This window comes from Anomaloglossus baeobatrachus, chromosome 3 (assembly GCF_048569485.1).
Source record: "Anomaloglossus baeobatrachus isolate aAnoBae1 chromosome 3, aAnoBae1.hap1, whole genome shotgun sequence".
Classification (NCBI taxonomy): domain Eukaryota; kingdom Metazoa; phylum Chordata; class Amphibia; order Anura; family Aromobatidae; genus Anomaloglossus; species Anomaloglossus baeobatrachus.
In genome coordinates, this window is record NC_134355.1 from 627,996,982 (window position 1) to 628,011,270 (window position 14,289).

General features: G+C 42.8%; 2 protein-coding genes across 3 annotated transcripts; both read right to left on the reverse strand.

The window, feature by feature from the left end:
- Nucleotides 1-2,147: 2,147 nt before the first annotated feature.
- On the reverse strand, nucleotides 2,148-4,765 carry LOC142295678 (uncharacterized). 2 transcript variants are annotated; one of them, XM_075338776.1, is made up of 4 exons: nucleotides 4,103-4,765; nucleotides 3,692-3,780; nucleotides 2,755-2,844; nucleotides 2,148-2,535 (listed from the first exon to the last, which is right to left on the reverse strand). In XM_075338776.1, exons 1-4 carry the CDS (start codon nucleotides 4,660-4,662, stop codon nucleotides 2,402-2,404), a joined length of 873 nt encoding a protein of 290 aa, XP_075194891.1. In that variant the 5' UTR covers nucleotides 4,663-4,765; the 3' UTR covers nucleotides 2,148-2,401. The 2 variants fall into 2 exon arrangements, with proteins under 2 accessions (XP_075194891.1, XP_075194892.1); XM_075338777.1 differs by having other exon boundaries at nucleotides 2,427-2,535; nucleotides 2,755-2,881.
- On the reverse strand, nucleotides 4,667-13,034 carry LOC142297334 (microtubule-associated serine/threonine-protein kinase 4-like). The gene is made up of 14 exons (XM_075341568.1): nucleotides 12,743-13,034; nucleotides 11,024-11,122; nucleotides 10,485-10,578; nucleotides 10,105-10,175; nucleotides 9,649-9,734; nucleotides 8,552-8,760; nucleotides 6,664-6,802; nucleotides 6,438-6,570; nucleotides 6,127-6,292; nucleotides 5,869-5,970; nucleotides 5,494-5,616; nucleotides 5,232-5,341; nucleotides 4,873-5,142; nucleotides 4,667-4,672 (listed from the first exon to the last, which is right to left on the reverse strand). Exons 1-14 carry the CDS (start codon nucleotides 12,968-12,970, stop codon nucleotides 4,667-4,669), a joined length of 1,836 nt encoding a protein of 611 aa, XP_075197683.1. The 5' UTR covers nucleotides 12,971-13,034.
- Between the last annotated feature and the right edge of the window lie 1,255 nt (nucleotides 13,035-14,289).

Genomic DNA, 14,289 nt, shown 5'->3' on the forward strand with positions numbered 1-14,289 from the left:
GACAGTGTCAAGAGGCACGGACTGCAGAGGAGGGCGGCCGACGGCCTTGAGCTACCACCGGGCAGGGGCCAGGGCACGACGCGGTACGTGGACCCCAGGCTGGAATGTAGCTTCACGTGTTCCGGTAATTTACCCAACAGGGGTGAAGACTTCAAGTGTCATCCCCAACCCACTCCAAAATCGGGGTACTAGCGCACCGATGGGATAGGACTTTCCCAATACAGTCCAAAGAAATCCTACGCGTGAACCCTGAGAGCAAGCTCCCTCTGATAGCCATACGGGTGAGTGGGACCTAAAGAGTTTTATACCCACGGGTCCAACAGAGACAGAGGTGCCAAGGACAGGGTCACAGGCTAACAGCAACACCAAGGGCACAGACCCAGGCTTGCTCCCTACAAGCTGCAGTGGTGCTCAGAATTCTGGTTTACAAGCTGTCGGTGTTGTTATTCCTGGACTGAGTGAGTACATTGCAATACCCCTGTTCCTACCCCAACGGCACCCAATCACCAACCATCCGACGGGTCCCAGGACACAAACCCCCTAACAACGGAGGGGTTAAACATCCTGCTGCTACATCACCGTCACCGGGCTCCCCAACAGCAGCGGTGGTCTCTCACATTACCACACACTGTGGGTGGCGTCACGACTTTCAATCCCCCTGTACATAGTCCCCCTTTCATCGAGTAGCCGCACGACCCCCGGGTCCAGAGACCTCTTGAGCCACCGCGGATCCGGATCCGAGCAGCCCGGCTGCTGGCACGTGGGCGGCACATATCTATCTATTATCTATCATGTATCTATCTATTATCTATCATGTATCTATCCAACTATTATGTATCTATCTATCTATCATGTTTCTCTCTATCATGTATCTATCTATCCCTGTATCTATCTATCTATCTATCTATCTCTCTTTCTCTTTCAATAGAGGCAGTAGGTCAATGGTAGAGCCGCTGCCTTTGGACAATCAGTTCACGAGTTTCAGTCCTGCCATATTGGTAACCCAGAGCAGATGAGAATTTAATTTATGCACTGAACTGAGTAAATGTATTCACTTAACTGGGGACAGTCCCACATAATTTAGGACGGTTGGGAGGTATGATATGGTTTATATTAGATATAAACACACTTCGCTCAGATATAAGTACATGCTGCTTAGTTGCCCGTCTGGCATCAGGTGCAGCACAAGTTCCTGACTGACGCTCCCTCCTCATGTAAGATGGATGCCACAGCTGAGCTCAAAGGCTACAGCAGAAAGCAGCCGGGCACTAACTGGTTAATGTCTGGCCAATCAGTGCTGGCTTCATTCTCTCACACAGGGTGGGGGCGCGGTCTGACGGCAACCAACTACATGTTGGGACTGACGGTGCTCGAGGGAAGCAGTGAATATGTATGAGGGTTAATAAGCAGACCCTGATGTGGTGTTACAGCCTTGTGGGAGACTCGGTAAGTATAACGCTCCTGATTTATTCCTTATTTTCTTTCTTTTTCCTGAATTTTTTTTTAATATTTTGGATGGCCAAATCCGAACCGTTACACCGAGTTCCCTGAGACTTCTGTAATGGGGGTCCGTGCACATATACTAGGTATCCGGTACAGACCCCGAACTTTTTCGCCCATCACTACTTAGCAGGTATGCAGCATTTAAAAGCGCTGTGTGCACATAACCTTAGGAATAACAGAATCTCTGGTCATCACACCAATTGTGGCCAGGGTGTAAAGCATTAATGGGAGACAAAGAACCATTCTTCTCCTGTTTGGTGTCCAATAGAGATGAGCGAGTATCGAAATATTTGTGATACTCGTAACGAGTATTTTGTAATAATTGCATATTCTCTCCAAATAGCGAGTACAATGCAAGTCAATGGGAAATGGAAGTAATTTTCTTCTGATTGGGAAATGCGAGTATTTTTCTGTTGGAGTCCAGCAGATAATTACTCTAATTACACATTGACTTGCATTATACTCGCCATTCGGAATGAATACGCGCGTATTACAAAGTACTTGTTACGAGTATCGCGAATACGAATATTTCGATACTCGCTCATCTCCAGTGTCCAACCCATCAAATACTTATGACATGTATAGTATTGATATGCCATTAATAATTAAGTTTTAAATTAGTAATAATTAAGTTAAAATATGAATCAATTTTAAATTTTTATTCATTTTTTGGGGGCTCACAATGTAAATTCCCTATCAGTATATCTTTGGAGTGTGGGAGGAAACCGGAGAACCCGGAGGAAACCCACGCAAACACGGGGAGAACATACAAACTCCTTGCAGATTGCTGCAAGACTACAGTGCTAACCACTGAGCCACCGTGCTGCCCATAGGTGGTACAAGTTCTTCCATACAAGCACAGTATTGATGGTGGATGTGCTGTATTTTCTTCAGGGCGCTAGATGAGGGGGTTTTGTGTGATGACTATGGAGCCCCGCTGACAGCAGGCAAAAATGCAGCTTTCTCTGACAGCGCGAGCAGCCCTGGATAATCTACGCCGGCAGGATGATATCATCCGGCGGAAGATAGAACCTGTGAGAAGAAATGAAAAACTGATGTAAGTAATGGGACTCCATATTAGAGGATAGTACAGTGGTGTCACTGTGACCGGACGGTAGAGGAACCTTCTCCATACACAGGTATGGGACCATCGTCAGCCATCATAGATGTGACAATCCCACCACAGATCACATCTGCTGCACATGAATTCTCACTGACATCACACAACATGGAGCTTATGGTCACACTTACCTCGCCTTCTCTCCCCCTCTTCTACAGTCTCTGTTTTTTGCTTTTTTCCCAGTTTTAGAGCAGATCTTCTTCCTTTCTGAACTGGAGATTCTAATCAAAAAGTCAGAAAAATGTTGATTATAAATTCCTAAAAGATTAGGTTTGTATCTTCATAAAGTTAAGTGACCTGATTACTATGCACCTATCACTATTCTGTGTGCCGCCATGTGGTGTCTCCCCAAGGATCTATGTCCGCTTATTAATATGACATTACTTGCAGCAGGACACAGTGTTATTATATAATCAGTTCCATAAACCTTCAGTGTAACTTTATAGAGGACTCGTCACCAGGTGAAAAGTGTCCAGGATTCACCTTTCTCTTATTCCCGCTCTCCCCTGAGTTCGCTGGTTGTTATTTGTTACCGTCCCCTTTTCAGTTCAGAGATATATTTTTTTGTGCTAATTTTTATGGTGTTTACCATAGGGGCGTGGCTAATAGTTCCCATAATGAGAAGTCTGAAGACACGCCCCCAAAAAAATCCTGTGTGCCACACCCCATTGGTAAAGACCATAATCATTTGCACCAAATATAAAGGCCCAATAACTCTTGAAACGTATGCGGGATTTTATATACCCCCCACAAAGAAAAATAAAATTCAGTGGGGCGACGGGAATAAAGTAAGTAATTTCCTGATCCTTCATGTGCAGATTCACATTACACTTTTGGATTATAGGCTAAGGACATCTGCAAGGAGTTTGTATGTTCTTCCCGTATAATCCGTGGGTATCCTCCGGATTCTCCGGTTTCCTCCCACACTACGAAGGCATACTGATAGGGAATGTAAATTGGGAACCCCACTGGGGACAGTGATGATCATGTCTGTAAGGTGCGGTGGAATTAAAAGCGCTATATAAGAGAGTAGATAAATAATAGGATGATCTATATATCTGTACATACCTGAGACGGAGGGCGAGGATGCCGCAATGTTAGTGACAGGGAAACACTGATTCCCACCATCAGATTTGGAAAGTGAAGATTCTTTCTTTCTGTTTGATAGAAGAAAGTCAAGTAAATTACAAGTAAAAACAATATAGAAGGACGAGCACCTGCCTGTAAGGCCAATTAGGAAAACACGGAAGAGATTCCCCACTCAGGACCCCATTCTTCCAGAAATAATGGACTCAACTAGTAATATTGTATTGAACTGGAAATGAATGGCTGGTCTCCATATTCAGCTGTTATTACAGTGTTCTCACAATCCAGAACTACAGAGATCAGCAATCATGGGGCGGTGGATGCTGAATTTATATTTGTGCTACTCGTCCCTTATAAATCACATAATAATAATAATAATAATTATCTACTCACATGTCTGAGGGTTTTTCGGAACCCCCTGGAGGTGACACAGGCTCTTCTTTAGTCAACCTCTCAGTATTGGTTATGGAACCCCCTGGAGGTGACACAGGCTCTTCTTTGGTCAACCTCTCAGTATTGGTTATGGAACACTCTGGAGGTGACACAGGCTCTCCTTTAGTCATCCTCTCAGTATTGGTTATTAAACCCTCTGGAGCTGACAAAGGCTCTTCTTTGGTCAACCTCCCAGTATTGGTTATGGAACACTCTGGAGGTGACACAGGCTCTTTGGTCATACTCTCAGTATTGGTTATAGAACACCCTGGAGGTGACACAGGTTCTTCTTTGGTCAACCTCTCAGTATTGGTCATGGACCACTCTGCAGGTGACATAGTCTCTTTGGTCATCCTCTCAGTATTGGTTATAGAACCCCCTGGAGGTGACTCAGGCTCTTTGGTCATCCTCTCAGTATTGGTTATGGAACCCCCTGGAGGTGACAAAGGCTCTTCTTTAGTCATCCTGTCAATATTGGTTATGGAACACTCTGGAGGTGACACAGGCTCTTCTTTAGTCATCCTCTCAGTACTGGTTATAGAACACCCTGGAGGTGACACAGGCTCTTCTTTGGTCAACCTCTCAGTATTGGTTATGGAACCCCCTGGAGGTGACACAGGCTCTTCTTTGGTCAACCCCTCAGTATTGGTTATAAAACACTCTGGAGGTGACACAGGCTCTTCTTTGGTCAACCTCTCAGTATTGGTTATGGAACCCCCTGGAGGTGACACAGGCTCTTCTTTGGTCAACCCCTCAGTATTGGTTATAAAACACTCTGGAGGTGACACAGGCTCTTCTTTGGTCAACCTCTCAGTATTGGTTATGGAACCCCCTGGAGGTGACACAGGCTTTTCTTTGGTCAACCCCTCAGTATTGGTTATAAAACACTGTGGAGGTGACACAGGCTCTTCTTTGGTCAACCTCTCAGTATTGGTTTTGGAACATCCTGGAGGTGACATAGGCTCTTCATTGGTCATCCTCTCAGTGTTGGTGATAGATAGCTAAAATAAATGAAGAAATATAAAATAGATTTATTTTAAAACTTTTTTATAGCTATAGGGTTTATATATTTTTTTGGCCACATACTTACTTTACAAAACCTTTGATAAGGTGATACAAAATTTCGGACTTCTAGCCACTTATTGTCCTCACTGGTGTCCTCCTCATCGGAATCCACATGTTTGTTTTTCATATAGCGAGCTGCAAAGTAATGTGTTATAAGAGATTATTAGCATAAGACTTGGTCAGACAGTCACCATGCTATCACTAATAATGGTGGGAGCTGATTGTCACACAAAATTAAAGACAAGACACACAGCCGTTTTCTACGGAGGACGTCTCATGTTTCTTACTGTTAAAGTTGCTGGTGTCCAGATCTGACTTTAGATCAGGAACGAACACGGGTTTCTGACTTAGCAGATTGTCAAAGTCCAAGTCGCACAGGAATGGATGCATTTTGATCTCATTTGCCCCTCCTGGAAAAGGAAGACAAGAAGGAAAATAACACAGTCATTGTCAGAGAAACTTCTCTATATCTGTACAGTTTATGTTATTCTGAACTGAAGATAAAACAGAGCCAGACATGAAGGAAATGTAGTGATAGTATGAAGAATGGGGAATGGACAAGTAGGTGGAGTAAAGACCCTCAGTGCTGGTCCTCATGGGCATGGTCATTTGTCTTGTCAATGAGGTGTAATAAATCATTATTAATAGTATGATAATATTACCTGTCCCAAGTCGATGTGCAGGATTTTTTCGGAGCAGCGCAATGATTAATTCTTTAGCTTTTGGTGGAGGACAGTATTCATTAAATGTCCAAGGTATGTCAGCTGTTATATAAAAATCAAGTATTACATAAAATAAAACATCTGAATTCATTTTCATGAAAAAAAACCCATTTTTCTTAACAAAATAGAAACTTGGGCACAGAACAAATCAAAGCAAATAACAGAGACATCACATGGCATTCAGATTACTTTGCTTACCATAGACGATCCTGCGCATAATCTCCTTCTTGGTAGCCCCAGTAAAGGGTTCATATCCTAAATAGAATGTGTATAGAATGATCCCTAATGACCACCAGTCTACAGGTCTTCCGTATCCTTTCAATAGGATGACTTCTGGGGCCATGTAGGTAACCGTGCCAACCGTCTGGAAACAAACAAAAATAAGGGATGATGATCAATAAATATCATTTCAACAAATGACATCAAAGGAAACGTCTAAATGAGAAATGATCAGATAAGGAGAAAGAGAAGAGATCTGTAAAGTACAAGATCCTGTAAGTAAAGCCGACCTCTTTATCACAGAACTCTCTGATGATGTCCTCAGTTGGAGCCTTGTAGACGTTGGACGTTGGTCTCATGACGCCGAGTTTTGAAAGCCCAAAATCCGTGACTTTAATATGTCCTGTAGCTGTTATCAGGAGGCTGTGAATGAAAAGATGGCGTCAGTAATAACCCATAGACTCTATAACAATCTGTAACTTTCTTCCCCTTCATTATAACACAGGGGTCACTTACTTCTGAGGCTTCAGGTCTCTGTGCACCACACCATGGCTATGCAGATATTCCACAGCGACAACTGTTTCTGCGATGTACAACTGAGCCAAGGCGTTAGGAAAAGCACCTTTGTTCTTTAGGAGACTGGCACAGTCTCCTCCTACACGAGAAAGCAAGTATCACAGGTGAGGGTTTGTTACAATGTAAATTACTCATGATGAGGGTGAATGAGAAATAATCAAAGATAGTGGAACAGGAAATCATATATAGAGATAAACTGTATAATGCACAACATATATTGTATACTACAGAGTTACCCTATACACAGAGATAGAGCCCGGCCCCATCTACAAGCCTCATGTATTTCTCTGCGAAAGTTTCTGTGTCGCCCTGGGCAAGCCAGGGGACACAGATAACAACACCACTACACCCCACACTCCAGGTAGGCACACCTGCTAACCAGAAATCTTTGTTGCCTTCCTCCAAGAGTCTGTTGATGCACACCAGGGGGTGGGCCAGGCGGTTGGCTCCGCCCACCAAGGAGCTCACAACTCTGGAGGCAGGAAGTGACCAGGCAAAAAAAAGCTCAGAGAGGAGCAGCAGTCGAGTCAGGGACATGAAGGAGTGAACAGCAGATAGCCCCGGGCAGGGGAAGAGTGCAGTCTAGCTGAGGGCTAGAGTAAACCGAGAAGTGAAAGTGGAGGAAAGAAGAGTAGTAAAGGAGGAAAGCAAGTGAGGTGACAAGAAGGAAGGAAAGCCTGAGAGCCCAGCTTTGTGTAGGACCAGTACAGCAAGGTCAGCGACGGCGGTGACTGTGCGGAGGGGGACCGTTTGGAAGTTCCTGGAAGGACCCCGTTGGCTGTGTGCCCGGTGGTCTGGAGCAGTGTTCCGAAGGACAGTCAGCACCAGGGCAGGGGCCTCTCGGACCCCGGCAAGGCTAGGAGTCGCCCAATTTGCCGAATCCGTCAGTGAAGGGGACGCAGATCCCCCAGCAACAAAGTCCCGATTGACGGCAACAGCCCGACCATTACCGGGGAGACACCGCCACCGCCAAGGCACCAGTTTCCCCAGGGCCAGCGCCTGCGGGCAAAGTGTAGAGCTATTCCGGCCCAGATTGCAGTCGGGGAGCGGGTAACCGGAGGGAATCCACCGCTACCATCAGTCAAACAGGTGCAAGGAAGAGAGACGTCACCGTCACCTACCGGGAGTGCAGGTGCAACCGTCTGTGGGACCGTCCTACCAGCCGTTGGTTTACCGTACAAACTGTGTCCGTGTCTCAGGCTGAGTGAGTACCACAGTGCCGCAAGGCATAGCGCTGCCCCCGTGTCCCTGCGCCCTCCAGGCCCTACACTTCACATCTCTTCACCGGGCCCCGGGATCACCAACCCCTACCCACGGAGGGGCAACACAACACCTGGCTGCTCCCATCGCCATCCCCGGGACCCCCACACTGAGCAGCGGTGGTGCCATCACCACAACCGTGGGTGGCGTCACGAACTATAATCCCAACAAACACCCCCCCCTTTCACTCACGGGCGAGGAGCGTCGCTCGAGACACCCCGGGATCCGACCCGCAGCTCGAGCCACCAGGAGCAACTGCCGGACCCGAGCAGAAGGGGTGAGCGCGGTGTGCTGACACCCTCCTCCCCGCCCGCGACATTTCCATCTATAAAAACTGCTCAAATATAAACAATTTATGCTTTTATCCTTATCAGAAATTGCCACCATGCTCAGTCAGGACATACGCCCGAGGATTTCACAGAGATCAATGATTTTTCAGGCATCTTGGTAATAGATACATTATAGTAAATGCTGTGTGGACATGTAACCGCCCATGTGGTCACAGTCTGGGTATATATAAGGATTAAGCAGACGTGGGCAGTATATATATACAATGGATGTGTCCTACCTGGTGCGTACTCCATCACCATACAAAGATGTCGTCTAGTAGGAAAAGAGCAGAACATGGAGACTAGAAAGGGACAATCCGCAATTGCTGAGATGTCCCTCTCCAGAAAGGCTTGTTCAAGACTCCATGTATTATTCAGGTTCTGCTTGTCCATTTTCTTCATGGCGCAGATCTGTTTTGTGGCTTTATGGCGCACTAAGTGGACGGCACTGGAGAAAAGGAAAATCCATGATTAATTATCAATTGTTACTAATAATCTGTCTGTAGACCTCATCAAATGATCTTCTGTACTAATGGTTAATACTAGATGTGAGACCATTTCTAGAAATACGTGTCTACAAATACATAAACTAAAATTCCATAAAAATAGAAATTGCAATTTTTTGCCCAAAATCTCAAATTTATAATAAGTACAGTTGGAATTTTTAGTGCTGTAGTGCACATTTAGTGCTGGCTTTTTTGGGGTTTTTTTTTCAATCAATTGGTCGGTGACTGACCCCCACCTAGCTATGCACCCTAATTTGGGATGTATTCCACCTGTCTAGATTTTGGCGGTTGGTGACTGTTCGCATACAGTCATCAGGCCCTGTCCACAGGCTATTTACTTCATGCAGCATTTGCTTGGACCTGTCCCGCCCACAGCCATGACTCAGTCATGGGTACGGGATTGAAATAAACCAGGTTAGTGCTGCTAAGAGCAGTTCTACTATTTCATATGTGAGGCCATCTGGCACATTTTATAAAAATATTTTAGCGTAGGACTGCCCCAAATGAGATTTGCCGTGACGTGGTGGGGTAGCTCAAGAAATTGCAATTTTTGGCCAAAAATCGCAATTTTATAATAAATACAGTTGGAATGTTTAGTGCTGTAGTGCACATTTAGTGCTGGCTTTTTTTTTTTCTAACACTCCATAAATGATCACCTATAGGAGGTCCTCATTCACACTCCATCCCATCTGTCCTGAATAGTAACAAATGTGGACAGTGATATCGACTCCTAATTTCTGTATGGGAACATTGCATGAGCGGGACACAGAGACATTGGCGTCGTCATTAGAAGTCCTTGGAAATAAATATTATATCAAAGAAAAGCTCACCCAAAATTTCCAAAGCTGATCAGCTTGATCGGATCAAAGTCGCTCTTACAAGGACTTCTCATTACATTTAAGGATCCACTCGCGGCCTATAAATTAATAAGAAACTATATTAGGTCATAGAAACTACAGAAAAATAAAGCTCCAGATGCAGGAACATCTCCCGTCTATATTATATCCCGCTGATTACACTGCAGCAGATGTAGAGGACGTCATACAAGCCGGACCCTCCACAGACGCTCTTATATTAAAGGGTTGTATCCTCCATATAAATATATTATTATACTGCAGGGGATGACGAGGGTCATCACACAGAGGAGGCAGGAATAATGCCATCATCACATATAATAGGTCTGATCTACATGAAGAACAGAGACATCCCATTGTCATATGGGATATAATATGGGATGTGTATTTCGTGCCCAGTCATCATTATACAGACATCCCTCTGATACTTACACTGGCAGATTCGTGGACGATCTCTGGTGTCTCACATATTCCACATTCAGTATTTGCCGGCACAGATGTTCCTAAAATAATGATAAATAATGAAGAGATGTCATGTAATAGTCTGTATCAGTAGATAAATCTGTGATTGCGGCAAATTTGATTGAATCCCCAACAATGATATGATCGGGGACTCATGAGCTTCTTTTTTTATTTTAAGATGAGAAAACCCCAGAAAAGAAGCAGAATTATATGAGCGCCCTCCAATATTGTCTATGGGGGGCTCTGGTGTAGCCATCGGCCTCATGCAGAGGATGAAGAGTAAATCTGCATATTCTCTGCCGTTCTCTATTACTTGACATTTGAATGTAAAATATTGGTGATCAGCTTACCTTCTATCAGATCAGTATTAAGCTCCAGCTGACTGGTCTCACAGTCAGGGATATTTAGGTCCTGCCCTTCTTCGGAGTCATCTTCTGATGTTTCCTGATGGATATAATATATACAATTAATATAACATTTCAGAAATACTAAATACCATATATATCTAAATCTAAATCTGGATTTACTTAATAATTTCAGTATGGGATGAACTATACCCGGCCGCTCCCTCTAGTAAAGGTACATTAATACATAATGGACTTGTATATACAACTGTTCTCTAATAATGTCCCAGAACTGCAGCATTTATAAGAAGGAAGTCTGTGATGACCGAGCAAGACAGAAGCATAGATATAAACTCCGCACCGCTGAGTACAGACTGCCATCACAGATAGAACCGCGGAGACAGGCTGTCATACTATACCCTGTGTCTGCCTGGAACCAAAGGTAGAACGTAAACATCATAAATCTGACCTTCTGCTACATGACTGGAAATCTGGAGAAGATCAGACAACAATGACATGAGATATAGAAGATGATGGATCCTTACCTGATGCTCCAGTTGGCAGGATGGGTTCTCTAGTACCCTCAGGACATTTTGGGCCAGTTCTTTAATAAAGGCCAATTCTCCACTTTGGGATCTTTCAGCCTATAGAGATGAAAATAAACAAGAAAATCATGAGAGAAAGTTCAGAATGGAGGGGGCCCTTTATGTCACCACCTTACTCCTATCTGCACTAAAATGCTTATATTGGGAACTGACAAGGAATCTGGTAACTTGTAAACCATTAAATGTCCTTGTCTATACGCCTTACCCAGTGTATGTACATAAGACACATGACTGCTTGTGACTGGTGTAAAACGGTCACTGCATCCTTTATTAACTTTACAACCCAAATCTAGGGGTGACTTCAACAATGATAACCCCACAATTATATATATCAAGTAGCTGTAGCACCTGGCATTGCCCAGGATAGTAACTGTCTTTCTCTTTCTCTCTCTTTCTGTCTGTTTCATTCTTTATCTGTCTGTCTGTCTCTTTTCCTGTCTGACTCTCTCTGTCTGTCTCTTTCCCTATTTTTTCCCTATTTCTTTGTTTGTCTGTCTCTCTGTCTCTTTCCCTGGCTGCATTGTGACATGCCAACATTCCACTTAAGGGCGTGGCTGCGCATTCTTCTGAGTTCTGGCTGCACTGTGGCTCCCAGCCCTATTAACTTTAATGGAGGCAGGTCTTTTGGCGAATAACTGTAAAGCGTAGGGTTAAAATTTTCCCTCAAAAGATAGTTTATGACGTTCCTTGAGTCAAATGGAGTGTGTGCGCAAAATTTCGTGATTATACATGCGACGGTGGAAATTCCTTTAGCGGACATACACACACACACACATACATACATACAGACATACATACATACATACACACATACACACACATACAGTACATACATACATACATACATACACACATACATACATACACACATACATACATACATACACACATACACACATACATACATACACACATACATACATACATACATACATACACACATACACACACATACAGTACATACATACACTCAGCTTTAGATATTAGATTGAGCTAAACCAGGAGAAAAACAACACCTTTTTAAAAATGAGACTCTACAAGAAGCGCACTGGTACAAGGCGTAAGTTATTAATATTCCACATTAATACCCCCAATTCTCACAAGATCTGGGCCCACTAGTTATAATGATATCATAGTTATCAGACTGACATGGAGAATAATGTTTTTAGGTAATTTTTCTCCATATTGAAAGCCTTAAAAGCAAAACCAGAATTGAATTTTCGTTACCATTTCATCACATTTGGAATATTATTCCTGTTTTTCAGTACATTGTATGGTAAAAAGAATAGAGCCATTCACAGCCTCAAGTCTTCTTGCAAAAAAGCAACAACAAAAACAACTCCTCACACATCTGTCACTACAAATATATGACTCTTGAAAGAAAGTGATGAAAATATGGGAGCGGAAAAAGTGAAAAATTCCCTTGTTCTTAAATAGTTAATAATCCTATTCCTCCACAACCACAACCTTCCCACCACTAATTCAATTAATCCTTTAGATCCCACTCTCTCCCTTCTCATGTAGCCTGTGTGCCCTATTTTGGCTCTTTGGCTATTCTTATTAGGGTACTTTTTACCGAATAAACTTACATTTTTATTCCATTATTACTTTCTATTATTACTATTTTTATAAGATTTGTGCAGATTGTCTGTTATTTACCTCTTGTACTGCTGTCCTGATGTTCTGCTGTAAATGCTCAAGATATTCTGAGCTAATTTGACCATGATTGTATTTGGTCAGGCAGTCACTCACTAGCTTCATAACCAGCCGGTATGTGAAGCTGAGGATGCCACAGGGTAGTGGTAGCACAAAGTCAGGGTCATAGCTGATAAGAATCTCCTGAAGTTGTGCTAACACCTGAAATTTATCTGGAGAAATTCCAGACATTTCAAATAAAAGTAATGCAAAGCACGATCTGTATATGAAGAGCTATATAGCTTTATCACTAACAGCAATGACCACAAGTGTCAAAGTGAGAATGAGAGTGAAAACACTGGTATACATAGGGATTCTTAATTGTGATGTCATAATGTAACCCTGAGTTCTATTCTTAAAGGGGCATCTTACCTTATAAGGAAGTTCCCTAGCAACCCTTAAGGCGGCAACAAGGTAGCTGAGCATTAGTACCAGATGCAGGCATGGAGTACAGAGCTATAGGGGGCTTTATATTCTTATCAGATAGGGTATTTTTATGTTGTAAAAAAATATATTTACAGTATATTTGTTATACGTAGTGTTTTGTATCAGTAAGAAATTAATTACTGTGGGATAACCCAGTATCATCTGGTGCGCATCTATTATGGGTTAAAAAATATGATGTAGCTTTTAACAATAGTAGATTTTAATTCTTATCAATAAAAGCTATATTTTAGTCACATAGTAATTCTCTCTTTTCCCTCCCACTTTATAATATATGACTTCTCCTAGTGGTGTACACTTATGTGCATGCATTTATGGAAAATAGCTCATACAATAATTAAAGGGGTATTTACATCTCTAGTATCCTATACCAGGTGGTATACATTTCTAATTAGAGGTATTTGCTAATATTACTATTATTATGCTGAGCTCATCTTGGAGATGAGAATACCCTTTAACTGTCACTTTGTAACCTACATGGACACGTTTCTTTATGCCAGTTACGAAATATCATTTTGTAGATACCAAAATCAATTTATCCTCTTCATGACGAATGACTGACATACTGTAGAACGCCATGAGCAGGTGTCAGTTCCCGCATTATGACCTACTATGTCCATAATGGAGTAAAACTGTCACTGTATAAAAACTCAGTGACAGGTCCGTGCTGACAGCGGTCACTGACAGCCAACCAGCACCGGATGAGATGCAGGGACCCATTTCATTAGACCCCGCTCACTGATCACTGTCATTGGATAGTGAATGTGTGTATATATATATATATATATATATATATATATAATATATATATAAAAATATACAGTACAGACCAAAAGTTTGGACACACCTTCTCATTCAAAGAGTTTTCTTTATTTTGTACATGTGGAATGAAATACTTAAAAAAGTGTGAAACAACTGAAAATATGTCTATTTTTGGTTCTTCAAAGTAGCCACCTTTTGCTTTCATTACTAATTTGCACACTCTTGGCATTCTCTTGATGAGCTTCAAGAGGTAGTCACTAGAAATGGTTTTCCAACAGTCTTGAAGGAGTTCCTAGAGATGCTTA